This window comes from Schistocerca piceifrons, chromosome 8, assembly GCF_021461385.2.
Source record: "Schistocerca piceifrons isolate TAMUIC-IGC-003096 chromosome 8, iqSchPice1.1, whole genome shotgun sequence".
Taxonomy (NCBI): domain Eukaryota; kingdom Metazoa; phylum Arthropoda; class Insecta; order Orthoptera; family Acrididae; genus Schistocerca; species Schistocerca piceifrons.
The window spans coordinates 372,999,246-373,014,524 of record NC_060145.1 but is presented as its reverse complement, the minus strand read 5'-3'; the positions used below and the strand labels follow the sequence as shown (position 1 = coordinate 373,014,524).

General features: G+C 38.0%; 1 protein-coding gene across 1 annotated transcript in view; it reads left to right on the top strand.

Moving 5' to 3' along the window:
- LOC124711917 (fatty acid synthase-like) overlaps positions 1 to 15,279 on the top strand; it is a 436,120-nt gene that overhangs the window by 173,233 nt on the left and 247,608 nt on the right. The window contains exon 16 of the mRNA XM_047242172.1: positions 7,771 to 7,879. Within this exon, the coding sequence (XP_047098128.1) occupies positions 7,771 to 7,879 (109 nt within the window). The remainder of the gene's footprint in view (positions 1 to 7,770; positions 7,880 to 15,279) is intronic.

The window sequence follows — 15,279 nt, the reverse complement described above, 5'->3', positions numbered from 1 at the left end:
GATTGTTAAAGATATTATCCACCATTTCAGGAGCATCCACCGAAAGGCTCCCAGTTCTTAAGCTAATCACTTCTTTGGCAGATAGGCTTCTCCCCGTCTCGCTTTTAACATATTTCCATATGGTTTTCATTTTGTTATTTGATTTGTCAATTTCCTTTTTTAGATACATAGTTTTAGATTTCTGGATCACCTTCCTTAATATCTTAGGGTGCGCTTTATATTGCCCCATCACTGCAGTATTGTTAGACTGTCTGGCTGAGGCATACAATTCTCTTTTTGTTTTACATGAAATTTTGATGCCCTGGGTAATCCATGGCTTAAATGCAGGGTTACATTACTCTTTTATTTGGAAACACCTCCTCAAAAAGATTTGATGTTAAATTAATAAATACATTAAATTTTGTGTTGACATCTGCTGAGTTGAATACTTCAGACCGGTCTACAAACTGTAGCTTCTGCCTCTATGTCCATTGTTTCTTTATTTCTTGGTCTCACATTTTTCCAGATAGCTTTTGGTTTGATGTTTAAAGCTTTCCCAGCGTACTGATTGTTCCATAAAAACACGGGAGAATTGACGGATATCAGTAACTTCCTGCCACGATATTTCGGCGCAGAGTCTTCTGGCCATCTTCAGGTGAATGCCACTGTTGTAATACTAGTGAGTACGCGCTGAGCTCCGCTATTTAATACAGTAGTCTTAAAATCTGACAAAGGAAACGCTACTGTCCTCATACCAAGGGATGACTATATTAATAAGATCAATGTTTTATTATGTGATTCAACGTATCGCAAAATCGATAAGGATCCCACGAGCCGAGTAGTGCGAAAAACAGCAGAACTTTTATCAAATAGTTCTCTACCAAAGGAGGTCATCAACAGACTGAAACCAAACAGTTCAGTTCCACCTAGGCTATATGGACTGCCTAAGATCCACAAGGAAAATGTGCCATTACGTCCAATTGTGAGTAACATTGGAGCAGCCACCTATGACCTAGCAAAATTCTTGGCATCTTTGCTCAAACCAATGATAGGCAAGTGTGCACATCACATAAAGAATTCTGGTGATTTTATCAGTCGACTTCAGTCACTACAACTGCAAAGTAGTGATTTATTGGTCAGTTTTGATGTGGTTTCACTGTTCACAAAGGTGCCTCTGGTGGACTCACTACAACTCATTGGCAATATGTTTGGTGCAGACATTACAGTGTTGTTTGAGCACACTCTCTCCTCTACATATTTTATATTTAACAACGAATTTTGCGAACAATCTGATGGTGTCACCATGGGGAGTCCTTTGTCTCCCCTGGTGGCCAATCTTTTTATGGAGGATTTTGAGGAGAGAGCACTCGACTCTGCCACTTTCAAACCGACAGTATTTTGGCGGTACGTTGATGACACTTTTATAGTGTGGCCTCATGGTCTGGACCGTCTCCAAGAATTTTTACGTCACATGAACTCCATACATGAAAACATAAAATTTACCATGGAGATAGAGAGAGATGGTTGTCTGCCATTTTTAGACATCTTGGTGCTACGGAAGAGTGACGGCACACTTGATCACTCGGTGTACAGAAAGCCCACTCATACAGACCTGTATCTACAAGCTACAAGTTGCCACCATCCAGCACAAACAATGGGCGTTCTCAAAACCTTGGTCCACCGTGCCCATACTATCTCTGAAGCCAACAGTCTTTAAGCGGAACTGGAACACCTGCAAAAAGTATTTTTGAAGAATGGCTTTCCACCTAGGCAAGTGAACAGAGTGATGAAGACCTACAAACGACGGAACAAGGAAGAGGAAGAAGCCTTCAGGTCGACTGTTTATCTACCATTTATTGGGAATATTTCTTCACAGATAGGCAGAATATTGAGAAAGTATCAAGTGAGAGTCATCTTTCGCCCTCCTTCCAAAATTTCATCACTGGTGGGATACGTTAAAGACGAGCTGGGCCTGCGTAAACCAGGTGTTTACAAAATTCCGTGTGAATGTGGCAAATCATATATAGGGCAAACGACACGAACTGTGCAGGAACGCATTGTGGAACACCAACGGCATACTCGCCTTCTCCAACCCACCAAGTCCGCAATTGCTGAACATTGTATTTCCACAGACCATTCCATGAATTACAACGACACAAAAATTTTGGCCCATACATCAAACTTTTGGAGCTCGATTATCAATGAATCTGTGGAAATAAGATTGTCTGACAACGAGACTCTCATCAATCGAGATAGCGGTTATCAGCTGAACTCTGCTTGGAATCCTGTTATAGAGAAACTTCGTAGTCGATGTAGTTATCTGCATAAAGATGGAAATCGACCAGACACCGATATGCCAGGCTTTCACAGTGGAGGGCGCGAGGCGCAGTGCAAGGAGCCGTTATGAACGCGCACGCTGAGCAGCGCATGAGCAATGTCACCTCAGAAGGCTTTAAATAGCGGAGCTCAGCGCGTACTCGCCAGTACTGCTACAGTGGCATTCACCTGAAGATGGCCAGAAGACTCTGTGCCGAAATATCGTGGCAGGAAGTTACTGATATCCAGCTTTTGGTTTTCTATTAAGATTTAAATGGGGGATTGTCAAAAGTATAGCATTATGGTCTGACAGCCCATTTAGGACTTGACTGACTGTCAAGCTACTGTGCCTAGACTTATCAACAAACACATTATCAATTAGAGTACAGGAGTGGTCAGTTACCCTAGTGGGAAATTCAACTACTTGCATTAGATTGTAACAGCTCATTAGTTGCTCCAGCTTGGATAGATCACTCAAAAACAAATAAAAAATTTTGTGAAAACTCTTATAACTTGCAGTTCCTTCATTAGAAGATGTGGAACTTCACCCAAGAAAGAGCTACAGAATAAATATAGTGTATAAATGAAGAACCATTGAAATGTTAGCTTTAGTTGTATTCTTCAAGCAATCCATAAATTTTGTGAAACTTTTAAAGGCAGAGATGTAAAATTTAAAAGTTTCCAAAAAGTAATTGATTCAAATCTTAGTGTTTGTTTCTGTAGTAGTTTATGCATGTCTCCCAAGTTACAGGCCCATTATTATTAGCTAGGATTCTGATTAAAATAGCCTGGTTAAGGATGGCCATTTTATTTCTAAATAACAAAAGTGTTCAAATTGTCTGTGAAATTTATGGACGGATGTATTTGTGTAATATTACTTGCAAATCATAACAGTGCCAGTGCATTAAAAAAATGGTTCATTGTTCAAAACCAAGAGTGTATAAAGGAGGAAGACAGAGTTCTGGTAGTGCTAGTTTAAACAATAGTGATTTACAATGAGACAGAGGCATCTCTAGGTAGAGGAGAATGCTCTACCTCGGTACACTTTTCAGACTTTGTCCTCTAGCCATTGTTTAATTGAGGGCATTCACTTTTTATGTACTGCTGTCTTTTTCTCTGGAATTACAAAAAATGCTCTGGGAAATTGATTGTTTTTGAAAAGTGAAAATGTGTTCCACAGTACATCATCATGTGACTAAAAGCAAATGAGACATCCAGAAGCAAAATGCAATGAGTGCATCAGAATTTCTTTTCTCCCAGGAAATTCATAGAACTTCTTACTTCCTTCGTATGGCAGATATTTGAAATACTTTTTCATCATAGATTTACATTTGCCTAAGGAGTACATTTCTGACAATCCCTGAAATTTTCAGCTTTTCGTTCACTAGTTGTACCCTAAAATTGTTTTGATTCATCAAGTTTTGCATCTGTTTTCACAGATCTACAGAGTTTTGCTTCTGGAGACTTGGCTGGATATATATTATCATAATATAACAGTTAAAAAGACACATTAACACTGATGCAAAGGGTAAAAGAAAATGATCTAATGTTGACATTGACTGTCATTACAAAGTATGTCACATTAAACAAAAGTTTGAAAGTCCCACTCACATACAAGACAGCCAAGAGAAATGCAATTGTATAGCTAGGTAACAGCCAGTGTGCTATTGTCTTTTGTTTCACAGTAGTGCGCAACTGGGCCAACTTCACTAAAGAGCCACACATGGGCTCAAACTTAATGTTCAAGAGGTAATAAACTGGGAAAGGTACATTATTCAGACAAAATACTTAATGTTTACAGTTAAGACAACTTCATTAAACTGTCATACATAGGCTCAAAACTAAAGTTAAAGAAATAATAAACTGGGAAAGCTGCATTATTCAGACAAAGTACAAAAATGTGTACAAAGCAAGATTTTTGTCTTCAAACCTTCTTAGATAATGCTGCTTGCTAAGAATACACCAAATTCTGGTACCTCATCATTTAAAGGATTCACTCAGTTTTCCTTTGCAACTAGAAGTGAATACACCAACTTTTGCAGCTGTAGGCTGTTTTGCAGGTATGCTTTAGGACAGACATAAGCTATTTTGCTCGAGTTTTAAGGGCATAATTAATATATGACTGCATGGAAAACAAAATGGTGTTAAACAACTCATTTGCAAGAAAAAGTGGATTTACTACAGTCTGCTTCTGGATGCCCCAAATATTCTTTTGCAATTTTAAATTGTGCCGTATGCTACTATGCCTAGTTAACTAAAATACTGGTATTCAATAGTTTTAGTAACATCAGCCAAGAGGTTTTGCTAGCTTTCCTTCAATCTGTTTGTATGTATATAATTTTATAATGTAATTAAGCAGAATAATGTTTTTGTTATAAAGATGTGTTGATACCTATGATAAGATTTTGTACATAATGTAAATATGTAACATTTTATACTGTTCTGGACTTTGACAAGTCCAGTATCATGAATGTGATAATACAGGCATTAAATAAATAAATAAAAATATTGCAATCAAGAAAATCTTGCCAGTATTGTATTTAATTGTCTATCTGGTACACTGTTTCTTTTCCACACAACAATAATCAGTAAGTGAAACTAAATTAAGGAAAGGTATTATGAAAACCCATTTACAAGTCAAATACATTTTGAAATAGAAGCTGTTGAGAACTAAAATCAGTTTCAGTCCAGGTAAAATTATTAAAACAGTAAAGAAACTCAGTTCATTTGCATGTATCACATGTTCTATGGTAAAAGAAATTCTTCTATTTCAGTGTACAAGATGATGCACAACTGACAAAGTATGGGTTAAGTGTCTACATGTTATATAAATAGTTGTAAAAATAACAGCATTTTACTAACCATAAAATTCTGTATCTGAAAATTAACAGTATGTTGCAAAGAGCTTTAATATCTTATACAGCACATAAATATATAGAATGTGAAATATTTACAAGTTCTGCACGAAACACAACTTCATGGCTAACAACAACGAAACAGTAGAAAATGGTGGAAACTGCTTATGCCAGTCTCCGGTAATCATTCCTTCATGTCATTCTACAGACACTAGACTATGTATTGATCAAAAAACATCATGTGTTCCTAAGTACGTTGCCTCTAGGTACAGCACTCTCTCTTGTATTGAAAACTTCAATACATTCGATTTTGCATGATTGTTTAGTTGTGAGAGAAATATATTCTTAATGGTTCTGCACAACTTGCCCTAAATTCATTAACAGAATTGTGTAAACTGGTGTAAGGAATGCTCAAAAAATTTGATCAAGGAATTGCAAAATATGCATGCAACATTGTAACAGAAACAAAACATGGATGTATTTATATGAGCTAAAAACTAAGCAGAAATTAACTACATGGTAAATTAAAATTATGTGCTGACTGGGCAAATTAAAATTATGTGCTGACTAGAACTTGAACCTGACACCTTTGCCTTTGATAGGCAGTTGCTTTTCTGACTGAGCTATCCAAGCATGATTCATGACCTACCCTCAGTTTCATTTTTGTTAGTACCTCCTTCCTACCTTCCCAACTTTGCAGAAGTTCTCCTGTATATCTATTGGGAGTTTCACTCCTGCAATGACTTTTAACCTCTGAAAATGAAAGTAAAGATGAAAGTCAACATATTTGACATACATGTTAAGTAGTTGTACTTACACATTTTCATTCTCCATGTACAAAACATATTTTGAATTTTTTGCTTTTTACTTTCTATTATCTCCATAATTTTGATTGATATTTCATTGTTCATCATGAATACTCTTGGCCCTGATGGTCAGTGGTAAAATGCATGCCTGGAAACTGAAAGATGGGACCACAGAATATTTCAGTTTGCCTTTAACCTAGCCTTCATCTTTCAGTGATGCAAAGATCGATGAGGAACAACGCATGGTTTGAATTCCACATTAAGCTGAAGGTCTCCCTTTCCCAGTATGATTAAAGGGTATGTTGCAATAACACAAGCTGCCAAAGTGGCATCCAACTGAAAGACTTGCACCAGGCTGTTGATCCAAATTGAATTAAAATTATTATTATGATCATTAAGCTCACTCAAAGCAATAATCAACTATATAAAATGATTATTTAACAAATGAAACACCCAGATATCATTAACTAACTTTTCCAGAGGTACAGTTTTTGTTTTAAAGTACTATTCTCAGGGCATGATGTGCAATAGTGATTTTGTTTTTCAGTTTTGAAAATAATCTTTTTTTTTTTTTTTTTTTTTTTTTTTTTTTTTTTTTTTTTTTTTTTTTTTTTTTTTTTTTTTTTTTTTTGAATAAGCAAATGTTTCATTTTCAAACATTATATGAAGCCAACAGCCTTGCCACTGTTGTAACACCAGTTCCCATGAGATCAGTGAAGTTAAGTGTTGTTGAGCTTGGCTATTACATGGATGGGCGACGATCCAGATCTGGCAAGTGCTGTTGGCGCCCCTCCATATTCACATCCAGTGATGCCCACAAGCTGAGAAAGACATAGCGATTGGTCGGTACCATTCGGTCTTGAAGGCCTATTGGATGGAGTTTAGTTTATATAGTTATTAAATCTACTCTTTCTTTCTTTGTTTGCTACTTTTCTAATCACTCCACTTTTGCTTCATCATTTTCATTTAACATTCAGATCTTAACACTAGTGCACGTTCACTATCCAGTATCAGTGATATATATTACTTCTTTATCTGTTCTAAACATTTCTTTGAATTCTGCATGTAGAGGATTCATTTATACCTACCATTATAGAAATAACAAACAAAAATAAGAAAAGGCAACCCTTACCTATAGCTGACTAATGTGTGAGGCATAGATGCTCATAACAGTATAGAGATTTGATCAGCTTTCAAGCTACCAGTCTCATTCTAATGTTAATACACACACTCATACAGAAATGCACAGATAGCTAGCCACAGCCATCCACTGCTGTAATTATGATATCAGTCAATGTTCTTACAGCCATGTCAGACTGAATTTTAGTGTTGATGTGGCTGTTAGAGTGCATGTACATCCACTAGGATGCGAGCAGTAACATTAAAGCTAATTAAATCTCCATGCTGTTAACTGTGTCTGCATACCTCATACTAATAAAGTATTGGTGAGTGATTGCCTTTCCTCATTTTTCTTTATTTAATATGTATTAAATTTTAATGTACACAGTTCCATTTTTTTGTAAATTTTCTTCTTCTATGATGTATGATAGTTAATTTTAGGTTTTCTTGGTTGTGTACCCAAAAGAAAGTTGTAAGTCCCTTATGTATTCCAGGTTTATTCTCTTATTCCAGGTTTATTTTCTTTGAAATTTTGTGCGTATTTTTGGCACATGCATGCACGCACCCATGCACACACACACACACACACACACACACACACACACACACACACACACACACAAATGTGCATGTGCACTGACATACGAGCTTTACCTCATAGTGAATGATTCGTAACTGTTCTGTCATGTTTTCAGATAATGGTTCTTCAGGGATACTGTATGCGTAAGAATATTGACATGTCAAGAACTGCAGTTGTTTTTGAAGATGTGCGATTCCATAGAGCCACAAATGTACCCAAAAATTGTAAGTAAAGTTGCATTACTAACCAGTGTCAGGTAGATTATTTGCACATAAACTCAGTTGTTGCAAATAAATGAATTTTGGTAATTGCTCTAAACCAAGAATTCTGTGATGTATAGCTTAAACAGTACACACTCACATGGAAGACAAAGTACAATACAATTGGTAATATACAAGTGGCTAGAGGAAACTTGCACTGCAACCTAATAGACATTAGCTCCAAAAAGCGGTGCAGCCAGCATGCTGCATGTGCAACTGGTGTCATAATAGCAGGCCAGGTGGCTTAAAGTGGCCAAATCAGCCACAAAATGTAATACATTGCACCAGCCAAAATATAGCCCCACTGTGAATAGTTTCCTCGATCATGGGATGATTTGGTTGACATTTATAAGCAGCTGGAAATCACCCTGACTACTGTCAAATGACTGGCAGCTGCTGTGAATCAGTGTGTTGGAAGATCTCCCGGCAGTCATGTACCTGTGGTACTGGTACCAGAGGTACCTCAGATACTATCCTCTCCTGTGCATCCTGTCTCCTCTGCAGAAAGTACAGGATCCATAATTTCTTGTCCACTTATCTGCAAGTGGTATGTCAGTGGTAGATTTAGCCATTGTTAGAAAGGTGGATGGGGAGCAGGGAGATCAAGGGTGTTGGACCAATCCCCCTCACTAAAAAGATTCAGGTTCTGCATTTCACTGAAACTGTAACAGAGAGAGTGGGATTCACATCACCTGTTTTAGGGAAACATGTTTAATTTGGTATCAAAAGGAGGCAAACACAAAAGAGTAGGTGTCTGTCAATTCATGCCAGTTCAAAGGTATGGCAAATGATGCTAACCCTTAGGGAAATGGCTGCAGTGGAGAGGACAGGACACCAGGTGTGCTCAGTGTGTATTCCTGGGGCCCTCATTCAACATGTCAAAGAGGCTATTCCAGCAGCCATTGAGGGAACAGGGTGCAATGAAATGCAGATTTTGGCACATGTTGGAACATGGGCTCCGAGGTCATACATGGGTCTTCCAGCACCTGGCAGAGAATGTTCAAAAGACCAGCCTTGTACATGGAGTTTCAACAAAGTTCACAATTTTCAGCATTGTCCCTAGAACTGATCGTGGTCCTTTGATTCTGAGTTGACTGGAAGGACTGAACCAGAAACTTCAAAGGTTCTATGACAAGCTACGCTGTGACTTCCTGGATTTGCACCATCGAGTGAGAACTGTAAGGTCCCCGTAAAAAGGTCAGATGTGCCCTACACATCAGAGGCTGTCACTCAGGTAGCTGAATGTGTGTGGGGAGCAAAAGAAGTGTCCCCCACTGGTGAAAGTATTAAAATCCTAATGGTTCACTGCCAAAGGATTTGCCGTACTCCTGAAAAACAGTGAAATTCACATAAGACTAGGTGCAGAAAACTGCTTCAAATTTGAAATTGATAGCAGTGAGATTATTGGGGGAAATTTAAGAGTATATTGAAAAGATAGGCAAATGGGAAATGGAGATAGTGTATTTGTTGCAGTAGACAAGAAAGTAAAATCCACTGATATAAGAACTGAAGCTACATGTGAGATTGTTTGGGCAAGACACAGTATCAGGGTTTGTGCGTAAAATGATAACTGGATCCTTTTGTCACCCATCAGACACCTCTTCTGATGTAACTGAAAACTTTTTGAGAAAGTCTCAGTTCACTTGTACGTAAGTTCCCCAATCGTACTACATTGAAGCATCAAAGAAACTGGTATAGGCATGCGTATTCAAATACAGAGATATGAAAACAGGCAGAATATGGTGCTGTGCTCAGCAACACCTATATAAGGCAACAAATGTCTGTCACAGCTGTCAGATTGGTTACTGCTGCTACAGTGACAGGTTATTAAGATTTAAGTGAGTTTGAATATGCTGTTATAGTTGCTGCATGAGCAGTGGGACACAGCATCTCCGAAGTAGCGATGAAGTGGGGATGACTGTGAACATCAGGAATCTGCTAAAACATCAAATCTCTGACATCACAGCAGTTGGAAATAGATCCTGCAAGAACAGAACCAACAACAACTGAAGAAAATCATTCAGTGTGATAGAAGTGCAGCCCTTCCACAGATTGCTGCAGATTTCAGTGCTGCACCATCAACAAGTGTTAGCATGTGAATCATTCAACAAAACGTCATTGATATGTGCTTTCAGAGCTGAAGACCCTCTCATCTACCCTAGATGATGGCACAACATGAAGCTTAAAGCCTCACCAAGGCTCGTCAACATCGACATTGGACAATTAATGAGTGGAAACTTATTGCCTGGTCGAACAAGTCTGGTTTCAAAATGTGGAAGCAGATGGACATGTACGGGTATGGAAACAACCACATGAATCCATGGCCCCTGCATGTCAGCAGGGGACTGTTCAAGTAGGTGGCGGCTCCGTAATGGTGTGGGGTGTTTGCAGTTGGAGTAATATGGGACGCCTGATACATCTAGGCATGACTCTAACAGGTGACACATACGTAAGCATCCTGTCTGATCACCTGCACCCATTCATGTCCATTGAACATTCTGATGAACTTGGGCAATTCTAGCAGGACAATGCAACAACCCCCCCCCCCCCCCCCCCACACACACACACACACACACACACAGATCCAGAATTGCTAAAAAGTGGCTTCAGGAACAATCTTCTAAGTTTAAACACACTTCCGAAGGCCAGCGAACTCCTAGACTTGAACATTATGCAGCATATCTGGGATGCCTTGCAATGTACTTTTCAGAAGAGATCTCCACCCCCTCATACTCTTACAGATTTATGGACAGCCTTGCAGGATTCATGGCGTCAATTCCCTTCAGAACTACTTCAGGCATTAGTTGAGTCCATGCCATGTCATGTTGCGGCACTTTTGCATGCTTACAGGGCCCTACACAATATTAAGCAGGCGTACCAGCTTCTTTGGCTCTTCAATGTATAATCGTTGGTCATCCATCAATCAGTTGGGAATATTACATTTTTGATAGTGATGGGTGTGATAAGACATCCTGTGAAACATTACTAATTGCCTTCTCAGAAAACTAACTAAAATAGATAGTTAAGAGTCTCACTCACAGTGGAAATATATTGGACCTAGTGGCAACAAAGAGACCTGACTCTTTGAGGATGTTCACATTGAAACTGGTATCAGTGACCAAGATGTAGTTGTGGGGACAATGGTTAAATCATTACAAAGGACAACTAAAACAAGCCGAACAATATATATGTTCAGTAAATTAGATAAAAATTGGTAGTGTCACATCTCAGCGAGGAACTCGGAACTTTCAGTACATGGCAGGAGTATGTAGAGGAAATATGGCTCAAGTTTAAAAGGATAGTTGACTGTGCACTGGGTAGATATTTACACAGAGAACAGTTTATAATGGGAGTGTACTTTCATGGGATACACTTATTGCAGAGAAACTTCTAAAGAAATAGAGATTACTTCATAATAGATTGTTAAAGTAAATTCTTTTTATTAATGTATTAATAAGAAGTTTTGTGGTAAATTATTAATCAACATCTTATACAGGCATAATGTTTTGTTTATCTCTGTTTTTTATTTTGAGTCACAACACTCACACTTTTACTCTTAGGTGTTTTTAGAAGCTTCCAGGTCAAGTGAATTCTTGTGTTAACAGTGCCTTCAGATTCAGAAATAAATCTAAGTATTTGAAAACCAAACTCACCGCTTTTTTTCAGCGCCTGATATTTATTGAGAATAAACAAGTTTTTTTTTCTCAACAAAATACAGTAGGTTAAGGGTCTCAGTTACGTGTGTAAAAAATGTGCAAAATATGACAGATTCAGTTCTCTTTTAACTCATATTTGAGAGTGTGTTTTTGGTTTTAGAGTTGAAATGGATCTGGTAAAACAAATCGAGCCATTGAATAGTGAAACTGATTGGCCAATATGTAAGAGAAAAGTACCAGATCTAGTCGACTATCATGAAGGAGCTTCTGAAAAAAACTGATGGCAAGTCAGGTGCTAATAATGCAGCAATAAAGGATCATAAAGCCAAGCCAGCTTTTATCGTTAAGCAAACAGTTATGCCAAGTTGATGATTACAAGTGCAGTTACAGACACTGTGTATCAGAAGATAATAGACAAAGAAACGGCTCATCAAGCATGGGAGGGATTGAAGCAGAATTTCGAAGCATCATCAAAGGACCAGCTGTTCGAGATTTGTTCAGATTTCTTTGCATTTAATCGGACTCAGAGAGAAGACATCTCCACACACACATAGTGAGGTTAACAAGTTCTGTGGAATGAACTGAACAATGGGCTTTAAGCAAAGGGAGAAATTGTGCTACCTGATCTGATATTGGTATGTAAAGTTTTACATATTCTACCTGCAAGCTTTGATTCCTTTAAATTGAGTTGGATGTTATTAACGAAAGCTGATAAGAAAATGTTTGATGATTTAAAGGAACAATTGTGCATGTTTGAGAGAAATTTCACAAAGAGTAGTGACAAAATCGAACAAGAGGTATTAGTAGTCAAATCAGGTGTACAAAACAAAATAAAAACTGACAAATTCAAAGTTAAAGGAAAATGTAACTATTGCAAAGAACTGGTCCACTGGATCAAATATTGTAAGAAGTGGATTGCTGATGGAAGACCACCTAAAAATACAACTGTGCGGAAAAACATGAACAAAACTGTACTAATGAATGTAGCATTGTTTACTATTTGTGGTGAGGCTTGTGGAAATATACAATTGGTGGATTGACAATGGTAAATGAAATATATGACGAATAGTCCTGATTACTTTGTCAGCTTTGAAGCATTCAACAATCCCTGCTGTATAAAGGCCACTGGACAGGAGTCTCTAAAAGAAACAGGAAGAGAATCAATACAGATTCTGTCAACAGTTGGCAGCAGATGTGAAGAGCTGTCACAGACTGATGTCTGGTATGTACCAAAAAGTTTGCAAAAACCTTATTTCTGTTTTAGCAGCCCAAGATTGTAACAAAAATAGTATATTTCAGTCAAGTACTACACATTGCTCTTTGACAATTGGTGGTAGAGTGAGACTGTGTGGAAATTGTAAAGTTGGTGGCACTTTATACAAAGCAAAAATTAAGCCCTTAGTGCCAGAGAAGGGTACAACTGTGAATCTTTCAGTGGAAGATAGATTTGATGTACTTCAACTGTATCTTGAGAGATGGGGTCATCAAGACAAGCGTCATGTTAAAACAAAACTCAGAAAGGAATTTAACATTGATGTTAAGAAGGAGGGGGCAGATATTTGCGAACCATGCAAATTTGGGAAAGCGCATTGTCTACGATTTGGAACTAGAGAGAAGTCAACAAGGGCTGCTGAGCTGATTTGTGTGGACCTTTTTATGAGTCATTCCAGAAGAAATGTTACCTCGTTTCGTTCAAAGATTTTTACACCAAGTTTCGCTATTGTTATTTTGCTGCAGAAAAATCATAGTTGAGTAAAATTCACAAAGATTTTCTCTCACATACAAAGGCATTGGGGTACTCTGTTACAGAGCTGCTGAGTGACAATGGCAAGGAGTAACAAAGAGGTTAGATCCATCTTAAGTTCAAATGGTATAACACAGCAGTTGACTGCTCCCTATACTCCTGAGAAAAACAGTATTTGTGCGTGGGATAGTAGGACAGTTGTTGAGATGGCCAGGACACTTAAGTATTCAAATCCAGATGTCACTTAGCCAGAACGGATATGGGCTGAACTGGTTACCACGGCAATTTGCATCTTGAATAGGACAGGGAAATCATCTGTAGAAGGTGTCAGTCATGAGTTGTGGAAATGGGAAAAGCCTTGAACTAAACATCTTAGGATTATTGGCTCAACATGTTATGACCACATTCCAAGTGAAAAACAAAGGAAAATGGACAAGAAAGCTGTGAAAGGACATCTCATTGATCATGATGTTGATTAACGCTTCAGGATTTGGATAAAAGAAAGTAATTCAGTTGCGCTGTCCAGAGATGTGCAATTTGAAGAAAAACTGGGATGCTGTACTGAACAAGTTACACTACCATTTCAAGATGTTGAAAAGCCCATTGCAGGTCCAGATTATATTAAAAATCAATCAGAGAGTGAGGAAAATACACACTCAGAAGATAGTTAAGATAGTTTGGAGTATGAAACTAGTGCAGACACAGAATCTGATGATGACATTCTGGAAACTTGCGAAGAGGAAATAGGAGTGAAGTTAAGAGATTGTTCATCATTAAAGAGACCAAAATATCTCAATGATTATGCAATGATAACAGAAGATTTCTTTGTCACAACTGAGGTTCCCAAAACCTATGAGGATGCTCTTAGACATGAAGACAGCATCAAATGGAAAGGAGCAATGGAATCCCTGATCAAAAATGAAACCTGGGAGCTTGAAGACTTAACGAATGGTGCCAAGGCAATACCATGTAAGTGGGTGTTTTGACTGAAAACAAATGAAAAGGGTCAGATCAAAAAATTTAAGGCTTGACTGGTTGCCAAGGGTTTCAGCCAATGAGAAGGTGTAGATTACAGTCAAACCTTTAGTCCAGTTGCAAAAATGACAACAATTAGGTCTATTCTGAGTGTTGCTGCAACTAAAAGAATGTATCTTGGACAGTTTGATGTGTCAACGGCCTTCCTGTATGGAAAACTTGAGGAAACCATTTATATGGCACAACCAATAGGTTATGAAGATGGTACCAACAGAGTTTTCAGGTTGAAGAAATGCCTGTATGGTTTAAAACAAGCACCAAGATGCTGGAACAAGTGATTCAGAGAATTTTTGGTTGGTCTAGATTTCAGAGTAAGCCAAGTAGATCCATGCTTATACATTCAAAATCAAAATGGCAAAGAAGTTCTGGTAATTTTTTATGTTGATGATGGGTTGGTAGCTGCCATTGATTCAAATTATTTGAGCATTTTCTTTCAACAATTGCAAAAGGAGTTCAAGATCACTGCGGCACCAGCAAACTATTATTTAGGTCTCTAAATTGAACGTGGCAAGGATGGCTGTATCAAGATTCACCAGAAGGCTTATGCACAACGAATTTTAAAACATTTCAACTTTTCAGAGTGTGCAGCAGTTTCTGCCCCAATGTTGAAAGTTACAGATGTTTCACAGTCAGGGAAAGATGACATGGTAGAACAATCTTTTCCATATACAGAAGCAGTTGGAGCATTAATGTATCCGATGCTTAGCACAAGACCAGACATAGCCTTCAGTATAAGTGTTCTGTGAAGATATCTTGAGAATCCCACCAAAGAAGACATATTAAGAGTAAAAAGGGCTTTTCATTACATATGAGCAATGACTGAATATGGAATCACATACAGATCATGAGGAAAGAGCACAACTCTGAAATGCTACAGTGATGTAGATTATGGAGGCTGCTCAAAAACAGGCAGATCAACATCTGGAGTA